Raw genomic sequence first — 17,748 nt, 5'->3', positions numbered from 1 at the left:
TCGCTGCTGGCGATTTTAATGCTAAACATACTGACTGGAATTGCCAGAAAAGTAATAACAATGGCAAAGTACTTCATGAATATATTTCTCAGCATCCAGTGGCAATTCACGCCCCTCCTGAATATACTATACGACCCAGCCGGATAGAACTCTCGGACATACTAAATATTGCGGTCACTACTACTACTATTCCTATCTCCGTGGAAGTTCTCCACGAACTTTCATCCGATCACTTCCCCGTGATTGCTACGCTAGGTGTGACTAAGTCTATGAAATACACCACGAAAAGTTTCACAAATTGGAGACTTGATGAAATTGATTGAAAATTTGATGAAAAATTCCCCACCTCGGCTTCAAAATCTTCATACCATTCGCGGAATTAACTGTGCATTATCACTGCATTATCTGACAGTATCAAAGGTGCAATTTCGGAAGCTATTGGGACTTTTCCTAGCAGTGATAAAATCTTCCGTCTTCCTTCCAAGATTCGTCAGCTCATGAGAGAGATAAACCGGACCAGGCTGTCAAACGTGACATCAATCGGCCTAATAAGTTAATACAAAAGGAAATTAAAAACTTTAAATCTGAATTTTGGGATGAAAAAATGTTGAAACTTGATGCCAATGATGGCTCCTTCTGGACACTTATTAGAAACTTAAAGACTACCTTCTCAATTAATCGGCCGCTTCACTACAATGATAATGTGGCTGTATCCAATAAGGACAAAGCTTAGATCTTTGCCTCACACCTCCAGGAGCAATTCACACCAAATGATTGGCCAAATGATCTGCTTTTGAATTAAACACCCTCCTATGCGTCAGAGATGGGTTAAACGCTCCAACTATCCGTCATCCTATTACTTTTACCACCCCTTCTGAAACTGCAAATATTATTAAGCAGTTGAGACTGAAAAAATCTCTTGGTATCGATAGGATTTCAAATGCAGCAATTAAGAATCTTCCTACGAATATTATATGCAACTTGACAAGTATTTTTAATGCTTACCTCGCAATGTCGTAATCTCCCACCCCATGCAAGGTTGCAAAAGTAATTCTGCTGCCAAAACCCGGAAAGGATCACTCAAACCCCGACGGATGTAGACCGATAAGCCTGCTGCCGGGTTTAGGTAAGGTCTATGAGAAAATTATTCTGAACAGGTTAAAACCTTACTTTCACTATCTTCCGCCGGAACAATTTGGTTTCCACGCTCATCTCTCGATGACTAAGCAACTCGTTAGAATCACCGAATTTGCCGGAGAAGCTCTCCATTACAAGCTCAATGTTGCTATTCTCATGCTAGACGTGGCGAAAGCCTTCGACCGCGTCTGGTATGAGAGTTTAATAGCCAAGTTTATCGATCTCAACCTGGACAGAGAACTGATTTTACTAATCCAATCTTTCATCAGTGATCGGACTTTTAGAGTTTCTGTTGGATCGGAATTATGTAATACAAAAATCATGGCAAGCAGCGTCCCCCAGGGTTCGGTGACCGGCCCTCTTCTCTACCTTTTCTATGTGTCTGATTTCCCACGGATACAACTAAATCATTATTCGTTGTTAGCCTGCTATGCTGACGACACAGCACTTGCGGTAAAGTCTATGAACATAAATCACGCTATCAAGAAACTGCAGGATGCTATTCCCTCTATCGAACAATGGTGCAGTTTCTGGAAAATCCGAATAAATGTCCAAAAATCGCAGCTGCTACTTATAAGGAAAAAGAAACGCAGTGTACCTATAAAGAAAAGTGTTCTCCTTTTTAATGAAGCGGTTCCCATTGTAAAACAGGCAGGATATGTTGGGATTATCATAAATGATAAACTTACTTGGAAACAGCACATTCAGCATGTAAGGGATAAAGCGGTTAAAGTTATGAAGAGCTTATTCCCTATCATGGGGAAGTACTCCGAGCTCACCCTGGAAAAGAAAAGACTTATTTATCTGGCTACAATTCGGCCTATTATGTCATATGCTTCCCCTGCCTGGACGTCTGCCACCAAAAGTGACATAAAAAAACTGCAAATAGTACAAAACCGTTTCCTCAGGATTATCACAAATGCTCATCCTTATGTAACAAACAAGCGTCTTCACGAGGACCTAAAGCTTGACACTATCGAGGAATTTCTTAGGAAAGTTAATACTTCTTTCTATGACTCTGCTAAGCAGTGCGAACATATGAGTATATTCAATTTATTCCACTATGAAATCTTGCAAGAGAACCGACACTTAAAACCTTACGCTGCATTTCTCCTTAGTGGAAACCAAGATTTCCCAACTTAAGTGACTTTGAACTATGCTTATCTTCGAACGTTTTCTGTAAATAGTTACATTATCTGATAAATCATGCTTCAGACTGAGAGGTCAGCACCCGGGAGTGTGACTACCCACGTGACACATTATGCAACGCCCCTAGAATGTAAATATTTATCTGCACACATTCCTGTATATTTGAAATTGAATATATTTTAGTCATCATTAGGATTGTAACCCAGTTATTTTAATACTGTTGGTTTGTCTATACTCGAATTTTTTTCAGTAAAGTATGATTTTTCAGTACCACTTAGATGTCTCAAAGCTCATCACGTGGAAACTGGCCGCGCCGCTAGTACCTGATATCCTGTCTCCCGAGACCTACTTTCAGCATTTCCCTACCTGCATCGCTTATCGAAGCATCTAACTGAGATAGCCGGAAAACAACCTGCATTCTTTGCAGGTTAATCGTGGCATACAGAGGAAGTTGGAGTTCATCTGTACTCGCCACAGATCGCTTTCAAACTGTTAACATTACAGGAAATTCTTGTGTAACTTTTTAATTTCTGTAACCTTACAAAACTTTTGCCTGTAAAGAACGACCTTCTTTTTTTACAATGTGGTTTAACTATTCAGTTTTCTATAATCAATAGCAAAACGCCAAGAATTTGGATACGACGGGGGCAAATTATTCCTTTTTCTACAGAGTATAACAGGGCTCGTATATTCACTACTTATGGAAGTTACAATTTTATTTTTTAACATCTCCTGTATATGGCATTCAATTATTGTCTTCTCCTTATCTTATCTATAGGGTTTCGCTTTACAAGGTTCATTCGATTTTAATTCTATAGAATAAGTTACTATCTGTGTATTTCCTGGTTTTTCAGAAAACAATGAAGAAAATTTACTTCAATGAAGAAAATTCAAACAATGAAAACAATTCAAATAATGAAGAAAATGTACTTAGAAAAGTTCTTCCAGCTTGACTCTTTCATCTTGCTTTAGATGCTGGAGGTCAACTTCTGAAATTTTTTCAGCTTCCACCACCCTTGGCTCCATATCCAACATGGTTGAATTACTTGAAAAATCAATTCTTGCATTCGAGGCATTAAGGAATTGAGTTCCCAAGATGTCTTTATTCTGTAAACTTTTCACCACGAAACATAAGGCTTTTGAATTTTTTTCTTTAACCTGCACATTAAGCGACAGTTTTAGCTTCATCATTTTAATTCTTGCTCGATGATAGTTTGACTAAAAAACATTTTACTCCGTTGCATTTATTTCTTTCCGCGGCCGGCTGTCGGGAGAACTGTTGATCATATCCCTGGGTAGAAAATCTTGATTTTTCTGCTATCCGCCGATTCTGGACCTTAACGGCTAATTCGAATAATTCTTCAAACTTTCGTAGACTTCTGAGTTCCACGAAATCCTAAACCGCGGATAATAATCTTGGTAATATAAATTCGATGACTTCGATGTCGGGCTTCCTACCGTATAATATATTCACTAGCTTGACTTTACGCAGGATAAACTCCGTAAGGTCCTCAACTCTCCGTTGTTAAAAGCTGTACAGTTCAGCTTCAACTTTGGCACGATCTTTAACTATCGGGAACGCTCTTAGGAGTGTCGCTTTGAAATTCTCAAATGTGTAGGTTATGCTTCCAACGTCTACGAGTAAAAACTTCCCAATTCCTTTCCACGAAGACTCCGCCATTCCTCGGAGGGCACTCGAAGCAATAGTTACCTTCTGCCTTTCTGGTACCGGATACAATCGGAAGTGAGTATCAAGAGCTTTCGAAAATGAAGTGACGGAGTTCTTGCCGTCGAATACCACAGCTGGTTTAAGTACCACCCTTATCGTCTGTATCAGGAAGCGAAATCCATCTAAGGGGCTGGTCACCATTGGGTCTGCCACTTCTTGTGGGGATGCTTGCTCGCCCTGTTCGTTGGAAATCAGATTCGCCTAGTAAATCAGACGCTAATGTAGAGTCCACTACGATAACTCCTGTGTGAGAACTGTAAGAGGTTCACATATTGCACAGAAGAAGGGTAAAACTTACCCTTTATTAACTCTTTAAACTTTACAATGAGTCAACTCGACGCTAACAAACTACACCTCTTCTTAGGCGGTAACTGAAATCAAAAAAGAATTAACTAAAGATTTAAGATATGTACAAGTCGTTGAACTAAACTACAGGGCTCAGAATAATTCCTGCTTTTTAAACCCCCTTTGAAAACTAGTGGCAGCAAGTTAATGCAATTAAGCCACACGAACTTGCAAGAACTCTGGGAGCAGACGCTAAAGCTGCAGAGGGGGCAGCAAATAGCTTCACTCTCTCTAATTCCGATCCGTTTGCCGTTGCCGCCGCGTCTAGCTTGCAAAGCTGCAAGCTGTATACTGCCTATCTTCATTTGGTTGCTTCATGTAGCGATGCAGGGACAAAAATGCCTAAGTGAGTCCTGGAGACAAGATATAATACATAAAATACATATTTTTCTCATAAACTGAAGGCTATATACACAATATTTAAAACCTTTTGCTTTCCATTAAATGAGTGATGAGGATGAAGTCAAAATCATGCTATAAACACATATTCAGCTGAGATTTTGGACAGAGCAGATGCGAAAGCACATTTAAGCTTTATGTAGGAAACTTTGGTTATCGCTAAGCATGAAAGCCGCAAAAGGACGAAGATGGCGATTCTCATGAAGAATCTCGTAGCTGAAAAGTTCAAAGTGGCTCATTATATTACATTCTTGTGCTTCCTGATAGAAGCGTTCACTGAGTTTTCTGAGAAACTTTACCAACGGTTCGATCTTAAGGTCGTCGTGTAGACATTTGTTACGCACATAGAAGTGGACATTTGTAACAATGCGAATATATCTGCTTTGCACCACTTAAAGCTCCTTAAGTTCCTTATCGGAGGTATTTGTCCATGCCGGTGAAGCGTAAGTCATGACTAGTCTGATAACGAGAAGTAAATAAGTCTCTTCTTGTTCAGGTCCAGAGAAGAGTATTTCCCAATAATTGGGTATAAGCATTTGATGATTCTAAGTGCCCTGTCACGCACATTATTAACATGATGTGTCCAAGTAAGGCGGTCATGAAATAAAACCCCAAGATATTTGACCTGGAAACCACCGGAACAATTTCATTGAATAAAGAAAGCTGCTTTTGATCGGAGCTTTCCTTTTGCGTTTCCAAATGATCAAGAGCTATGTCTCTCTCTTTCCTACTGAACCTCGGTTTTTAAACTCTTTCTTCAAGGTAGAATTTGCATTCCTTCACGAGCGCTACCAAAATTTGAATATTCTGGCACTGACAATTAGGGGAATGAAAGATTATAGGAAAGAATAACAAATTAAATAAAATTGGTTATTTAAAATAAATATAAATCTCTAGAAGCTTTAATATAATTCTGAATATATTTTCAGAGATGTACGAATTAATCTTTATGAATTTTAATTGTAAATCTGTTTAAATAAGCAAATTTAAAATTGTTTCGTTAAATGTTTTCAAAGGCTGTATAATTTTTTTAAAAATATTTTGAAGATTTATAGCGAGTATTCATGTGAATAAACACACAATTTTATTTTGATCGATATCGAAATTTGTATACATAATTCGGAACTAAAATGCTGTATGGGTTTTTTTAATTCTATTCTAAATTTGATTTACTTTTTGAAAACAAACCTTGATTATCTTTTATCTTGTACTTTTTTTTTTTTCAATTTGAGACGAATGCGATAGTACTGATACGCTATCTATATTTATCTGATTATTACATGCATTAGCCTTAAAATTATACTGTAATCATTCATTTTAAAACGGACAAAAATAAAATTCAGTTCCAATTTTAATATCTGAAAAATTCTGCGCTTAACATTTTTTTCTTATTTGTTGCTTATAAATCTTTTGTGTTTAGGTGCTATTTAGGGTGGAATAAAAATAACGAGTAACACTTCCACCTTTTTACAAACGTCTAATATTTTTATAACCGAAAAAGCAGAAAGGGAAGATTCATTTACTATTAACTTATATGCAAAACACTTTTGAACGATTTTATGCCGTCAGAAAACCTATTGGATCATTCCAAATGAAGCTTAAAGCCTAAACTAAAATTAAGAATAGTGGGATAAATATACAGCCCAAGTAAATGGAAATAACACATGCAATTAAGTTTCACTTTAAAAAATTAGGAGATCTGTTTACAGATTCGAAGGCCTTAGAGTTCATGATAATGAAAATTGATGAGTTAAACTAAGATGAACTCACCAGTAATTCTGCTTTGGAGATTCTATTCAGTAGATGCAGAATATTGTGATACAGAAAAGAGGGAATCATCATTTGCATCTATCAGGTAAACTATAGTTTACCTAGGTTATAGTTATAGGTAGGTGAAGGTAGTTTCATCTACCATTACCGTTTCTTCTCTTACCTGCCTCAATGTCGAAAATGGATATTTGTCGTCTGTACTGGTTAAAAAAAAAAAAGAAAAAGAAAAGAGGCTTGAAATAAAACAGTATATTTGATAGCTTAAACTCGAAGATTTTTTCCGTATCGTACAGTTCTTTGTAGACAAGCAGAATGCTATCTGCCTTAATTATGGGTTCAGTTGAGCTGGCTGCATGAATCTTTCTGTGGTTTCTTCATATATAACGTGGATACGACTCAGTTTCCATAAGAAAGTCCCTTACGAAGGCATCCCTGCCCCTAGGCATATAGCCCTTGCATGCTTTGCCATAATCAAGTGAACCAAACCAAACCAAACTGCCCTAAACCCCTGTCCTCTTTTTTTACAGGTTTAAATTTAGACATTAGGAAATTTCTCGCTCAAAATAGCTTGAAGTTTTTATAGATTATAAAAGCCATCTTATTTTTCTTTCAATACAAGAATGATAAAATTACTATTAATCAAGCAATTTCCTATGATAGTTTTAACATATCACGTGTTTATTTCATAGTATTGCCGAAAGATTCTCGTTCTTCCACATTACGCCACTTTGCTTGGAGATGGCATATGACTACATATACTGCATTACTATGAGTACGTTCTTCCGTTTTCTTTATCTTTTTTTAACCACAGCGATGCATACATGGTATTCAGCAGAGGAAAAAAGCCCCGTGAAGGACTTTTAAGGGGCACTGGCTCATATCCACGTTGCACGCGAAGAAAACACGAAAGCGCTTGTGAAACCAGTCCACTCGGCGGAATTCGACCGACCCAGACCGAACTACCAGTGTTCAGCAACTTTACTACTCGGCCGCTAGTGGGGGCATCGTCTTCGTTATTGTCTTTTATTTATTATTTCTATAAACTTTTTGATTAATTCATGCCCCTTCTGAAAATGGTTTTCTCCCCGTACCTTAGTGAAAAACATTTGTTTTGTTAATTTTATGTAAGTTAAAACGCGCTTATTCCGAAACTAACTTTAAAAGTGTTGAACCATTTATCTTTTTTTGAGAAACAAGCTGGTTTTTTTTACGCCTCAAAACTCTGGTATGAGAGTATTTTTTTTAACCATGGGCCAAATATTTTGCTATTTATTAATAATTAGTTACACTATAAAACAGTATTCATACGAATTTTTTATTAAACAGAGCTTAAGAAATTGCGAGAGAAAATATTCTTATAATATATATAGGTATTTTTGCTTATTTCCTTGTATTTTTTCATCTAACTATTGGTTTTCATCTATTTTATACTACTACATATTTGTTTTTATTTACTCATCATTTTGTTAAAGTTCCTTTGTTGTATAACATTAATGTGATTTTCATTCTTACAAAGTATTAAATAACTTTATCATAATTTTCATTCTTATGGTAGGTTGCATAATGGTTATCCATTTATCTCCTTTTTAGACACGTATTCGACACGTATATGATAATCCGGTATTGTTGAAATGACGAGTCTGATGAAATGTCCTACATTATTGAGTTTTTAATTGTAACTTTTATTAAAAATTTTATTTAATTAAAAAGTTATCTTTATTTTACCTTTCAGGCTGTGCCTAGCCACCGTATGAAAATGTTACACACAATATTTCGAAAACATTAGGAAAAAAAGAATTCTGTAAATATATTTGTTGCAGGATTACTTTAATTTTTTATGGTACTGTATAATGTACTTGCTTATATTTGAGATTTTGGAACTTTCGAAATACTCTGATATATATTAAGAAAGTGTAAAAGTTCACACACAGCTGTAGTATTTTTAGGGTTAAGTTATTATATATAGTGCTTAGAGTTTTCCTTCAATTAATATAGTATATTATTTATGCCCTTTGAAAGGCAAATTTAAATGAGCATTCTATAAAACTTCGAATTATGTTCTGAACTGGTTACACTAAAGCGAAGTTAACTTTCATTAGAAAGACTTTGCAAATAGTTTAAACTCCAGGTTCGGAGTTAAGGAAATCCTCCTTTAAATCATGAAATGCTTCTGAACACGAAAAAAATTTAGATACTTATCAAGAATTTCTACAAACTAAATCCTGCTATTTCATCCATTTCTGTAGCTGTTTCTTCTGTTTCTAAATAGAAATATGCTTCATCTCCAAAAAATGACAAAAGTCTAAAACAAAGTTTGGAGCTTGAACCCTTTCAAGCAGAAAGTGACGGAGCCAATGACAATATGACAATCTATTCATTTTTTAGGGCTCTGAGAGGCGACGGGGAGTGTGAATTCGATAGAGTCTAAACAGTAGTGTGACAATGATTTCTGCTCCCCTTGCAGATGCCGAATTTGCCCTGCCTACCAATTATTATAAACATAAAATTTTCTAAAGCAAGAAAAATACTAAGCTGCAAAAAGATTTTTTCCCCCTCCAAACGTTTAAATTCTTACAAACTAGAAAACAAAATTAATTTGCTAAACATGTTTGGAATATGAAGTCTATCGTTGGTATCACTTATATTCCTCTTTCATAGATTTTTCGTATTCCTTTCTGCTAATGATAATTGCCCATATGAATTTTGTTCCTAATCCCAGTTATGAAATTTTTTTAGAAATTGTTCTCTATAAGAACTTTGCAGCCCGAGTTTGGATACAAAAATGTGCTTCAAAGAAAAAACCATTAATGAGAGAAAAAATATATAAGCAAACTGCAAAAGTGATGTTTCTGTTTTTCAGGATTAGTGTTTCAGAATTTCAAGATTAGGGTTTCTGAGGATCCTTCACTTAACTCAAAGGCTTCTCATACCTTTGTAGCAGTAGGAGTGTTTCGATTTAAATTTATGCCCATTAAAATCAGTTAACATTTATAATAAAAAAGTGTTCGCTTTTTCTAAATGAAAATAAATCAGTATATTGAATCAACCCCACAATAATGAACTTCAAGAAATCAAAAGTTTGATTCACTATATCTGATCCATTAAGAAAAATGTATTATCTCACAAAAAAGTGTAAAAACTTAATTGATGAATCATAAAAAACTGGTTAATATACTCACGTCTACTAAAAGAAATGAAAAATAAATCTAATTTTAAAAATTCGTATTAAGATTTAATCACGGTTATTATTATGCCCAATTATTAAATTTATTGTTCATTCTTTTCCACTTTCACGGTACTTTAATGATTTTATACGATTATTACATGAAATGTGGATTTCAGGCAACAGATGGCGCACCAATGCAGATTGTGTTATAAAGATTTGACACTGTGCCATTTTGTTGTGTCATCAACAAGTGTCAGACGCGCACAAGTGATAAATTGGAAAGGTGTGTGCATAGTGTTGTGATCAATATGCCGAAATTTACACCGAACAAAGAGCATTCGCGGACAGCATTAATTTTTTGTGTTCATTTGAGAAAAACTGCTGCTGAATTATACCGATTACTTCGATAAGCTTATGGTGAACATGCTCCATCGCGAGTCATGTGTGAATGATGGTTTCGGTGTTTCAAAAGTGGTGACTTCGATGTTGCAAACAAGGAACGTGGAAAACCTGGACAAAAATTACGAAGAGGGGGAATTGCAAGCATTGTTGGACGAAGATGATTTTGCAAACACAAAAACAACTGGCTGAGCGAACTGAGCATTAGTCAACAAGCTGTTTCCAATCGGCTACGAGAGATGGGAAAAATTCGGAAGACCGGTAGATGATTACCACATCAGTTGGAACGGCAGGCAAATGGAAAAGGACAGAAACACATGTTACATTTTGCTCGCTCGGTACGAAAGGAAGCCATTTTTGCATCGTATAGTTACAGGGTATGAAAAGTGGATTTATTTTGAGACTCCTAATCGCGAAAAATCAACGGTAGACACAGGCGCACCATCCACATTGGTTGCAAGACCAAATCGCTTTAGCAGAAAGAAAGATGATGCTCTGTGCTTGGTGGGTTCAGCGGGGCGTGGTCTACTATGAGTTGCTGAAAACTGGAGAAACGGTTAATACTAAACGTTACCAACAATAATTGACACATTTGAACAGTTCGCTGTTTGAAAAAAGGTCAGAATACCAGAAGAGGCAACATAACGTCATTTTCTTCACGACAATGCTCGATCATATACGGCAAAACCGGTCTGCGGCACGTTAGAAGCACTCAGCTGGGAAGTTTTACCCCATCCGGCTTACTCACCAGACTTTCTGTTGACGGAAGGCAGACTAGGAGAAAGTTTTATCCATGAATTTGTCCACAAACTGAAAACACTCCATCACTTTCTATTCTACAATTTGGGTGAATAAAACTTATCAATGTTACTCACCACAGCTTTGACATGAGCTACAAATAGGAGGTCACTTTCCGCTTGTTGTGTTTCTTTACCATTTTTGTCAGCATCAGAAGAAAAATTTTTGACGTGAGAATTTCTTATTTAATTTCTGCCGCAGGCGGTTTATCATTTGGATCTCCACAGAAAAAGTTAAACATTAACTATATTTGCATTTATAAACTGTAATTAAAAAGGGGACATAATGATCAACTGACTTGAAACATTTCTTTCCGTTCAAAAGCTGTTTTACTTCTTTTTAATTGCAGCACCTGGAAAATCTAATTGCAACTCTTTAAATCTGATGTTACTTGCTTAAATTTGACCCCTTCTCTATTACACTGCGTATCACAGAATAAAGGCGCAAACAACGAGGGTGCAATATACTGCTGATGGGGGGGGATGCTATAACCATGTAACCGAGAAAATGTAATTTACGAGTCAAGGAACACCAAAAATCAATAACAACAAAAGCGTGTGAAGGCTAGCTGCCTTTGCATCCACTTGGCGCTAAACATACTGTGAGGAGTACCGTCATTTTTCAAACACTCATATTCATTTTTCACGAATTACGGCAGCACACTGAAGACTTTGTCAATGAATTCGCAGCATAGCGCATAGGACAATCAACAAGGTTTCTTATCCACTTATTCCTAATGTTCAATATCTGGTAACTACTAATATGTACTTTCCCTCATATAATCGCAAGGTATTATTTGACTAGCTTCGACTTGAAAATGCATAACCGTCATCTGGCAGCATTACATAGTAACTCTCTGTGTATTAAACTGGCCTTTGCTTCATATGTCACTTATTTTTAAGCCCGTAATTCTTGTAAAGAACAAGTGCAAACAAAAAATTACGGAAGCCTTTCAAGTCACTCAAATGAACTACAAGTTATCCAGATGAATGAAACAACTATTTATTCAGTTAAAATGCAGCCTTAAATTAGCATTGCTAACATAAACAACTTCAAAATAAGCTGAGCAAACTGCGTTCTCAACATTACGTAAAAACGAAAGCATACTTGCTTAATAACAATAATAATTGTTGTCATTCAGCAAAAAAGAAAAGTAATAACAAAAACATAAGTAATAATTAAGTTTAAATAACGATATTAATTATTGCACAATCTTTAAAATATTCCCACCTTGCAAAGTGAAATTTACAAACTGAACTTTGCAATTAAAATTTAGAATAAGCATAATTTTCAAATTTTTGAATGTAAAACTTATGTCTTGCACAATTGTAAAAGTTGCGAAAAATAAAAACAGGTTTCATAAATCCATTCGATGAGGAATTCTTATGGTTCTTCCTCTACTTTTGGGAGGGTGTCTCATTTCAAAGGTATCAGTGCAGTCAACGGAAGAGTCGGGAATAATTCTGACAGATATCTCACTTTGTCTAGAAGCCTTCAAGACATCAACATCAGCTTTTGCTGACACTTCTGATGTATAGAGTCTTTGAAAAGGACATATCCTCTCACCCTTGTAGGTTCTTACTCTCGCAACTCTTGGAACACCCTTTTTTCCAGAATAAATTTCTAAAATTATTCCAAGAGGCCAATCGATACGTCGGACTTGATCATGCCTAATTAGAAGAATATCTCCAACGTTTAAAGCATCATTTCTTCTTACTCCCTTGTAGACTAAAAGTGCAAAATAGTTATTTCTAAATTTTTGTCTAAGATTTTCACGTAACTTCTGTAAGTTATATATATAGTCCGTTTTATCAAGGCAGATTGGTCTACGTGGTCAAGATCTGGAGTCTCATTGTTTCTGCCACCGTGAATAAACAATCCTGGTGTCAGTGGTACCGATTCACATGGGTCATCTTGTATGTAGGTCAGCGGTCTAGCATTTATTCCTGATTCACAGTCACACAGGATCGTGTTGAGTTCTTCGTAATCTACGGTTGGTTTTCCTAACACTCTACGCAGAAGTTCCTTGAGCGTTCTTCCCCTCCGCTCCCACCACCTACCCACAACGCAGCTGTGAGTGGAATAAATTTCCAAGTGATTTTATGAGATGTTAAGTACACGGCTAATCTTGTCTCAATGCGATGCTTATAACGCATTGTTTGTTCCTATATAGTTTGAGCCGTTATCCGAGTAAAGAACTAATATCCTGCCTCTTCTTGTAATAAATCGTCGTAGGGCTTGAATATAAGCATCTGTAGTGAGTGACTGGGCTAATTCGAAATGAACCGCTCGATATACGACGCAAATGAGTAATACGATCCAACGAGACTTTCCGACTTTAGGTTGAGAGGACCAACATAATCCATACCAGATACCTGAAAGACTCTTGTCTGAGTAACTCTATCTCTAGGTAGCGGAGCCAAAGGAATTACCAAGGGTTTAGATCTGTAACGTTTGCATGTTAAACATTTAAAAAGAACCTGTTTTACCAAGCTTTTAGCTTTAAGAATACAAAACCCCTCTCTAAGCCTGGCAAGTAAGATTGAAGAACTTGCATGCATTGCTTTTTATGCTGTTCGTGGATTAGCTTGAGAACGACATCACAGGCAGGTAAACAGGCAGAACTGGGTATCTGAAATCTTCTTTTTCAGGACTTTCACAAGTTTGGTTCTTATTCTCAGAAGCTATCTCTAAAGTATTGAATTTTAATAAGGAGCTTCTCGTCTTGAAAAGTCCTTAACTGTAAGAGCACTTCTGCTTTTTGGAATTCTTCAAAACTCAAGTTACCTTTTAACTTGTTTTCATGTAAAATGTTATTGGGGGAAAACGTAGGACCGATGCCGCTACTCTTCTACTATAGGTGGAAAAATAATCCTTCCAGATTTCTATTACTTGAAAATTTACCATAGAAGACACGATTTCTCTTCTTTTCTCTTTAAGTACTTCGTTGACATCTAGTTCTGTTTCGATAACTAGCCATTCCCGAGGTGGAAGATGCAACCAGTTGGGAGCTTTCCACCATTTCGAATTGCATAACTGCTGCGCTGAACAACCCCTACTCGGCAGATCTGCAGGATTTTAAAATTCCAGGAACGTGTTTCCACGCTTGAAGAGGTGTCAGATTCCTAATTTAATAACACGGTTCTGAACAACTGCATCCTACGAGTCTCCTCTTTTTAGCCAAACTTATACTGTTGTAGAATGAGTCCAGTCGTCTGAAACGCTTTCAGGACCTCCGAGGAAAGAAGAGAAGAAATGATTTCGTATGATATTAACTATCGGACCCTCAAACGCGTTTTCTGCATGAAATGTTGTTTTTCTTTCTATTGTACTGCATTTCAGTTTAATAGAAAAGATTGCAGAGAATGATGTAACTCTACGCTCAGTATTAATTAATTGAAGTTCTCTGTTTTAAACTGTAACCGTACTAGACGTTATTTGCATAATTTTATCTTGTTTACTTTGGTGTTGTCAAATTTGTTAGAATGTTTTCTCATTTAAAGAATTTTAGTTGATGTTAGAAATATTTGTCATGGAAGAAAGGAATTATTCTGATGAAAATGCTTTAGTTAATAATGATGTGACTGCCGAGATTAGGACCGCAGTCGTTAATGGAAACGATGGCAGTAGTCGTCAAGCAATAAATACAAGACAAAATGATTCTTCAAGTTCTCAACAAGTTGCTGCCATGGGTGTTCGGTACACGTATGGTCGTTCGCGGCCTTATATATCCGTGTCTATTTTATGCTTCATAAATCTGATTAACTATATGGACAGATATACACTAGCAGGTGCAGTAGAGATTTTATGTAAACTCAAACTGTGATATAATTTATCTCGATATGAAATCATATTAAATGAATTTTGAGGGTTCAAATCTTGATTTTTTTTCTCCCCTCTGATTTTTAAAATATAAAAATTATGTCCAAGCGTATGAAATGTGATATAGTGAACGTGAAATAAGGACCAAAAAAAAAAAAAAAAAATGATTGGATATATGCGTTTTCATGTTTTTAATGTGTGTGACTAAGCATGTTGCTGTTAAACGACATTTCTTCATCATTATGAGTGCTATACTTAAGTTTTGTCCATCGGAATTTTTTTTTTTTCTTATTTAAAAGGTTATTCAGAATTTAGGAGTATTTGGTCATATATACATGTTGAAATATGTAAAATGTAGATTCCATGGCTGCGATTTTTGAGCTTCAGGGTTTTCATGTTTTTGTGTGCATGTAATACTTATCAAAAACTATATACTGTTAAAAATATATTAATTAAAAACAGTTTTCATATACAGAAATGGTATTGCCTACAAAATGCAGAAGACTAACCTTAACTAACACTGGTGTTAAGAGAAGTATTTATTATTCTAGTATGGTAAATATTACTCTTGAGGTTCAAGTTGCAAAGATCTAGTATTATGTGACTAGATTTAAAAGAATTTGGGGAAAAAAGGCTATCATGCTGTTTCTAAAAATATCTGTAAAAGTGCTGGTTGATCTGTCTCAAAATTCTTAAATAGAACTTTTGGTGATTTTGATATTTATCTGTTGAGAGTAGTTACAGAGGAGTCATGTATTGTAATTGACTTGTTTTGGTTGTTAAAATATCATAATTTTAAGTAGCAAGAACAACTCCTCGGAAACAAGCTGTTTTAATTCATCTATGCAATGCAGGTTACTTGATTAACAAGTTGTGGCAGAATATGGGAGGTTAATTTTTTGTATAAAAAGTATATATTATAGTGGAATGACTATATTGATGCTAAAATAGAACTGTGGCCTGCATGTGGCCCATGGGTTATTTTCCTGCAGCTTGTGGCTAGGATGAGAAAATTTATTATTGATATAAATTTTTAATTATAACAATTTTAACCATCTTTATGCTTTATATAACAGCAATATCACTGAAGACACACTAGTGGCTAAGTTCTAAAGTTGCTGAGCACTGGTAGGTTGATCCGAGTTTGACTCCAGGTGAACAAGCTGGCTGCATGGACATTTTTATGATTTTTTCATGCGTAACATTCTTATGAGCCAGTGTCTCAAACGTGTATTCCAAGTATCTGATTTTTGATACTATCCCATGAATCGTGAAACAATTGGTATTTATTATTCTAGTATGGTAAATATTACTCTTGAGGTTCAAGTTGCAAAGATCACCAAATTATTGATATGTATTGAAAGCTGCCAAACATTATCTTAAAAACACACATTAGCAATTTAAAACTCAAATTTTAATAGTTAAATAAGGATTACATGGTACATTAAACATTACATACAGTTGAACCCTACTGTAAAAATCCCAACATATAACAAACCCCCCAGATATAAAGAACTTTTCGTTCTTGTCCAATTTCCTGCATTTAATGTCATTTTATACTGCCATAGCAAACCTCCAAAGGATTGAAAATAGTATATAATGAACTGTATGAATATTTTTGATTGAACATTTAAACAAACTTTTTTTCCAGAATTTCTAAAACTTTAAATTAAGAAATTATTATCCCTTAAAATGAACCACGTTTCGAATGTTATATACATTTCATCCATAAAAGGGGGATTTTCCTAATTCCTCTTTACTCCCACTTATCTCTATTCTAAATAAAGCTTTTGCAAGATAGGTGTGAACTTACTTGTAGGAGAATGAGGATACAGTCAAAAGTTGTTAATTCGGACACCCATAATCCGCAATGATCTATAATCTGGACCTCAAAGCTACAAACTTTCTGCGCATGCATCGCGTTTACACATGCGCGCAAGACCTTTACGGCTGCGCATAATATGTTTACACATGCACGTTTATTATATAACGGATGGTATAAGCTAAGATTATGTAATTATCTATTTCAGTTAATGTTGCAGATTGTGTTGTTCCTTAATCTTCAAATATTTTGGCTGATCTTTGGAATATGGTAACAGGTAGTTTGGCGACATTTTGGAGGCGATAAAGGTTACTACCTAGGACTTTGGGAATAATATGAGAAGTACTCAGTTCCGATTATGCATTATTTTGTGTGAGGGAAATGAGAGATCATGAGATGTCATGTGACATTAATGGACGAATCACTGTTCTTTAATCTGAAAAAGGGGTATATTTGTAAAAATATCTGCTGTACTTTATAGCAGTAGTTTCATTCTATGTTCTGTGAAACAGTGTTGTTTAATATTTGGATCCCATGGCCGTATAGAAAGTAAATCTGAAATTTTTATTACGTTTATGTGTAATTGAAAAGAATTGCTTAATTGTGGATAAGTATGAATGTCCAATATGTGGGAATGAAATGAGATTGTGTGAAAGGAAGGATATTACAGATAGTTTGAGTGGTGGTGCAAGAAACCTGGTGAAAATGGACATTTTGTGATCCGCCATGCACTCAAGATTCTGTAGAAGATTAGGTAAGTTAGTATTTTTAATTATTTGAGGATATTATTTTTATGCATTGTTCTAAATGTAAAGAGTAAATAAATTAATATGGTATTATTGGAAAATTGTTATTAGCAATGATTTAGTTTAAAGTAATTAGGATTGTAAGCTAATTTTTATTAATTTAATGTATGTGCTTATTTATATTTTAAGTAGTGTTTTTAATTTAATTATATTTTAATTTAATGATCGTGATTTTGAGAGTTATATGTTTGTAGTATTTTGGAATACGTTTGAATAGAAGTAATTGTGCATGGAAAGAATTTAAGTATTTGTAATCATTTTTAATGTTTTGTTATAAATTCGTTGGTGACGTTTATAATAGATAATTTAAAGGTAAAAGATTTTGGATATTTTATTTATTTTATACATGCAAATGTCCATCTTTGGAAAGGGTATATACTTTTTCGCGATTAGGTAATTTCATATA

At 35.2% G+C, this 17,748-nt stretch overlaps 1 protein-coding gene across 6 annotated transcripts in view; it reads left to right on the top strand.

Moving 5' to 3' along the window:
• The first annotated feature begins 14,325 nt into the window (after positions 1-14,325).
• The window catches only part of LOC118183095 (protein spinster homolog 1-like), a 58,615-nt gene continuing 55,192 nt past the window's right edge, over positions 14,326-17,748 (top strand). For 3 of the 6 annotated variants that reach the window (XM_035352521.2, XM_035352519.2, XM_035352520.2), the window contains exon 1: positions 14,327-14,683. In XM_035352521.2, coding sequence (XP_035208412.1) covers positions 14,407-14,683 — 277 coding nt within the window. In that variant the 5' untranslated portion in view covers positions 14,327-14,406. Of the gene's footprint in view, positions 14,684-15,363; positions 17,291-17,748 lie in introns of those variants that run through there. The other 3 variants (XM_085807919.1, XM_035352517.2, XM_035352522.2) reach the window with 3 other exon arrangements.

Source organism: Stegodyphus dumicola, chromosome X1 (assembly GCF_044657685.1).
Source record: "Stegodyphus dumicola isolate Sdum_Otavi_A_Nest chromosome X1, ASM4465768v1".
Classification (NCBI taxonomy): domain Eukaryota; kingdom Metazoa; phylum Arthropoda; class Arachnida; order Araneae; family Eresidae; genus Stegodyphus; species Stegodyphus dumicola.
Note: the sequence above shows the minus strand (reverse complement) of the source record. Positions and strands in the feature narration are given on the sequence as shown.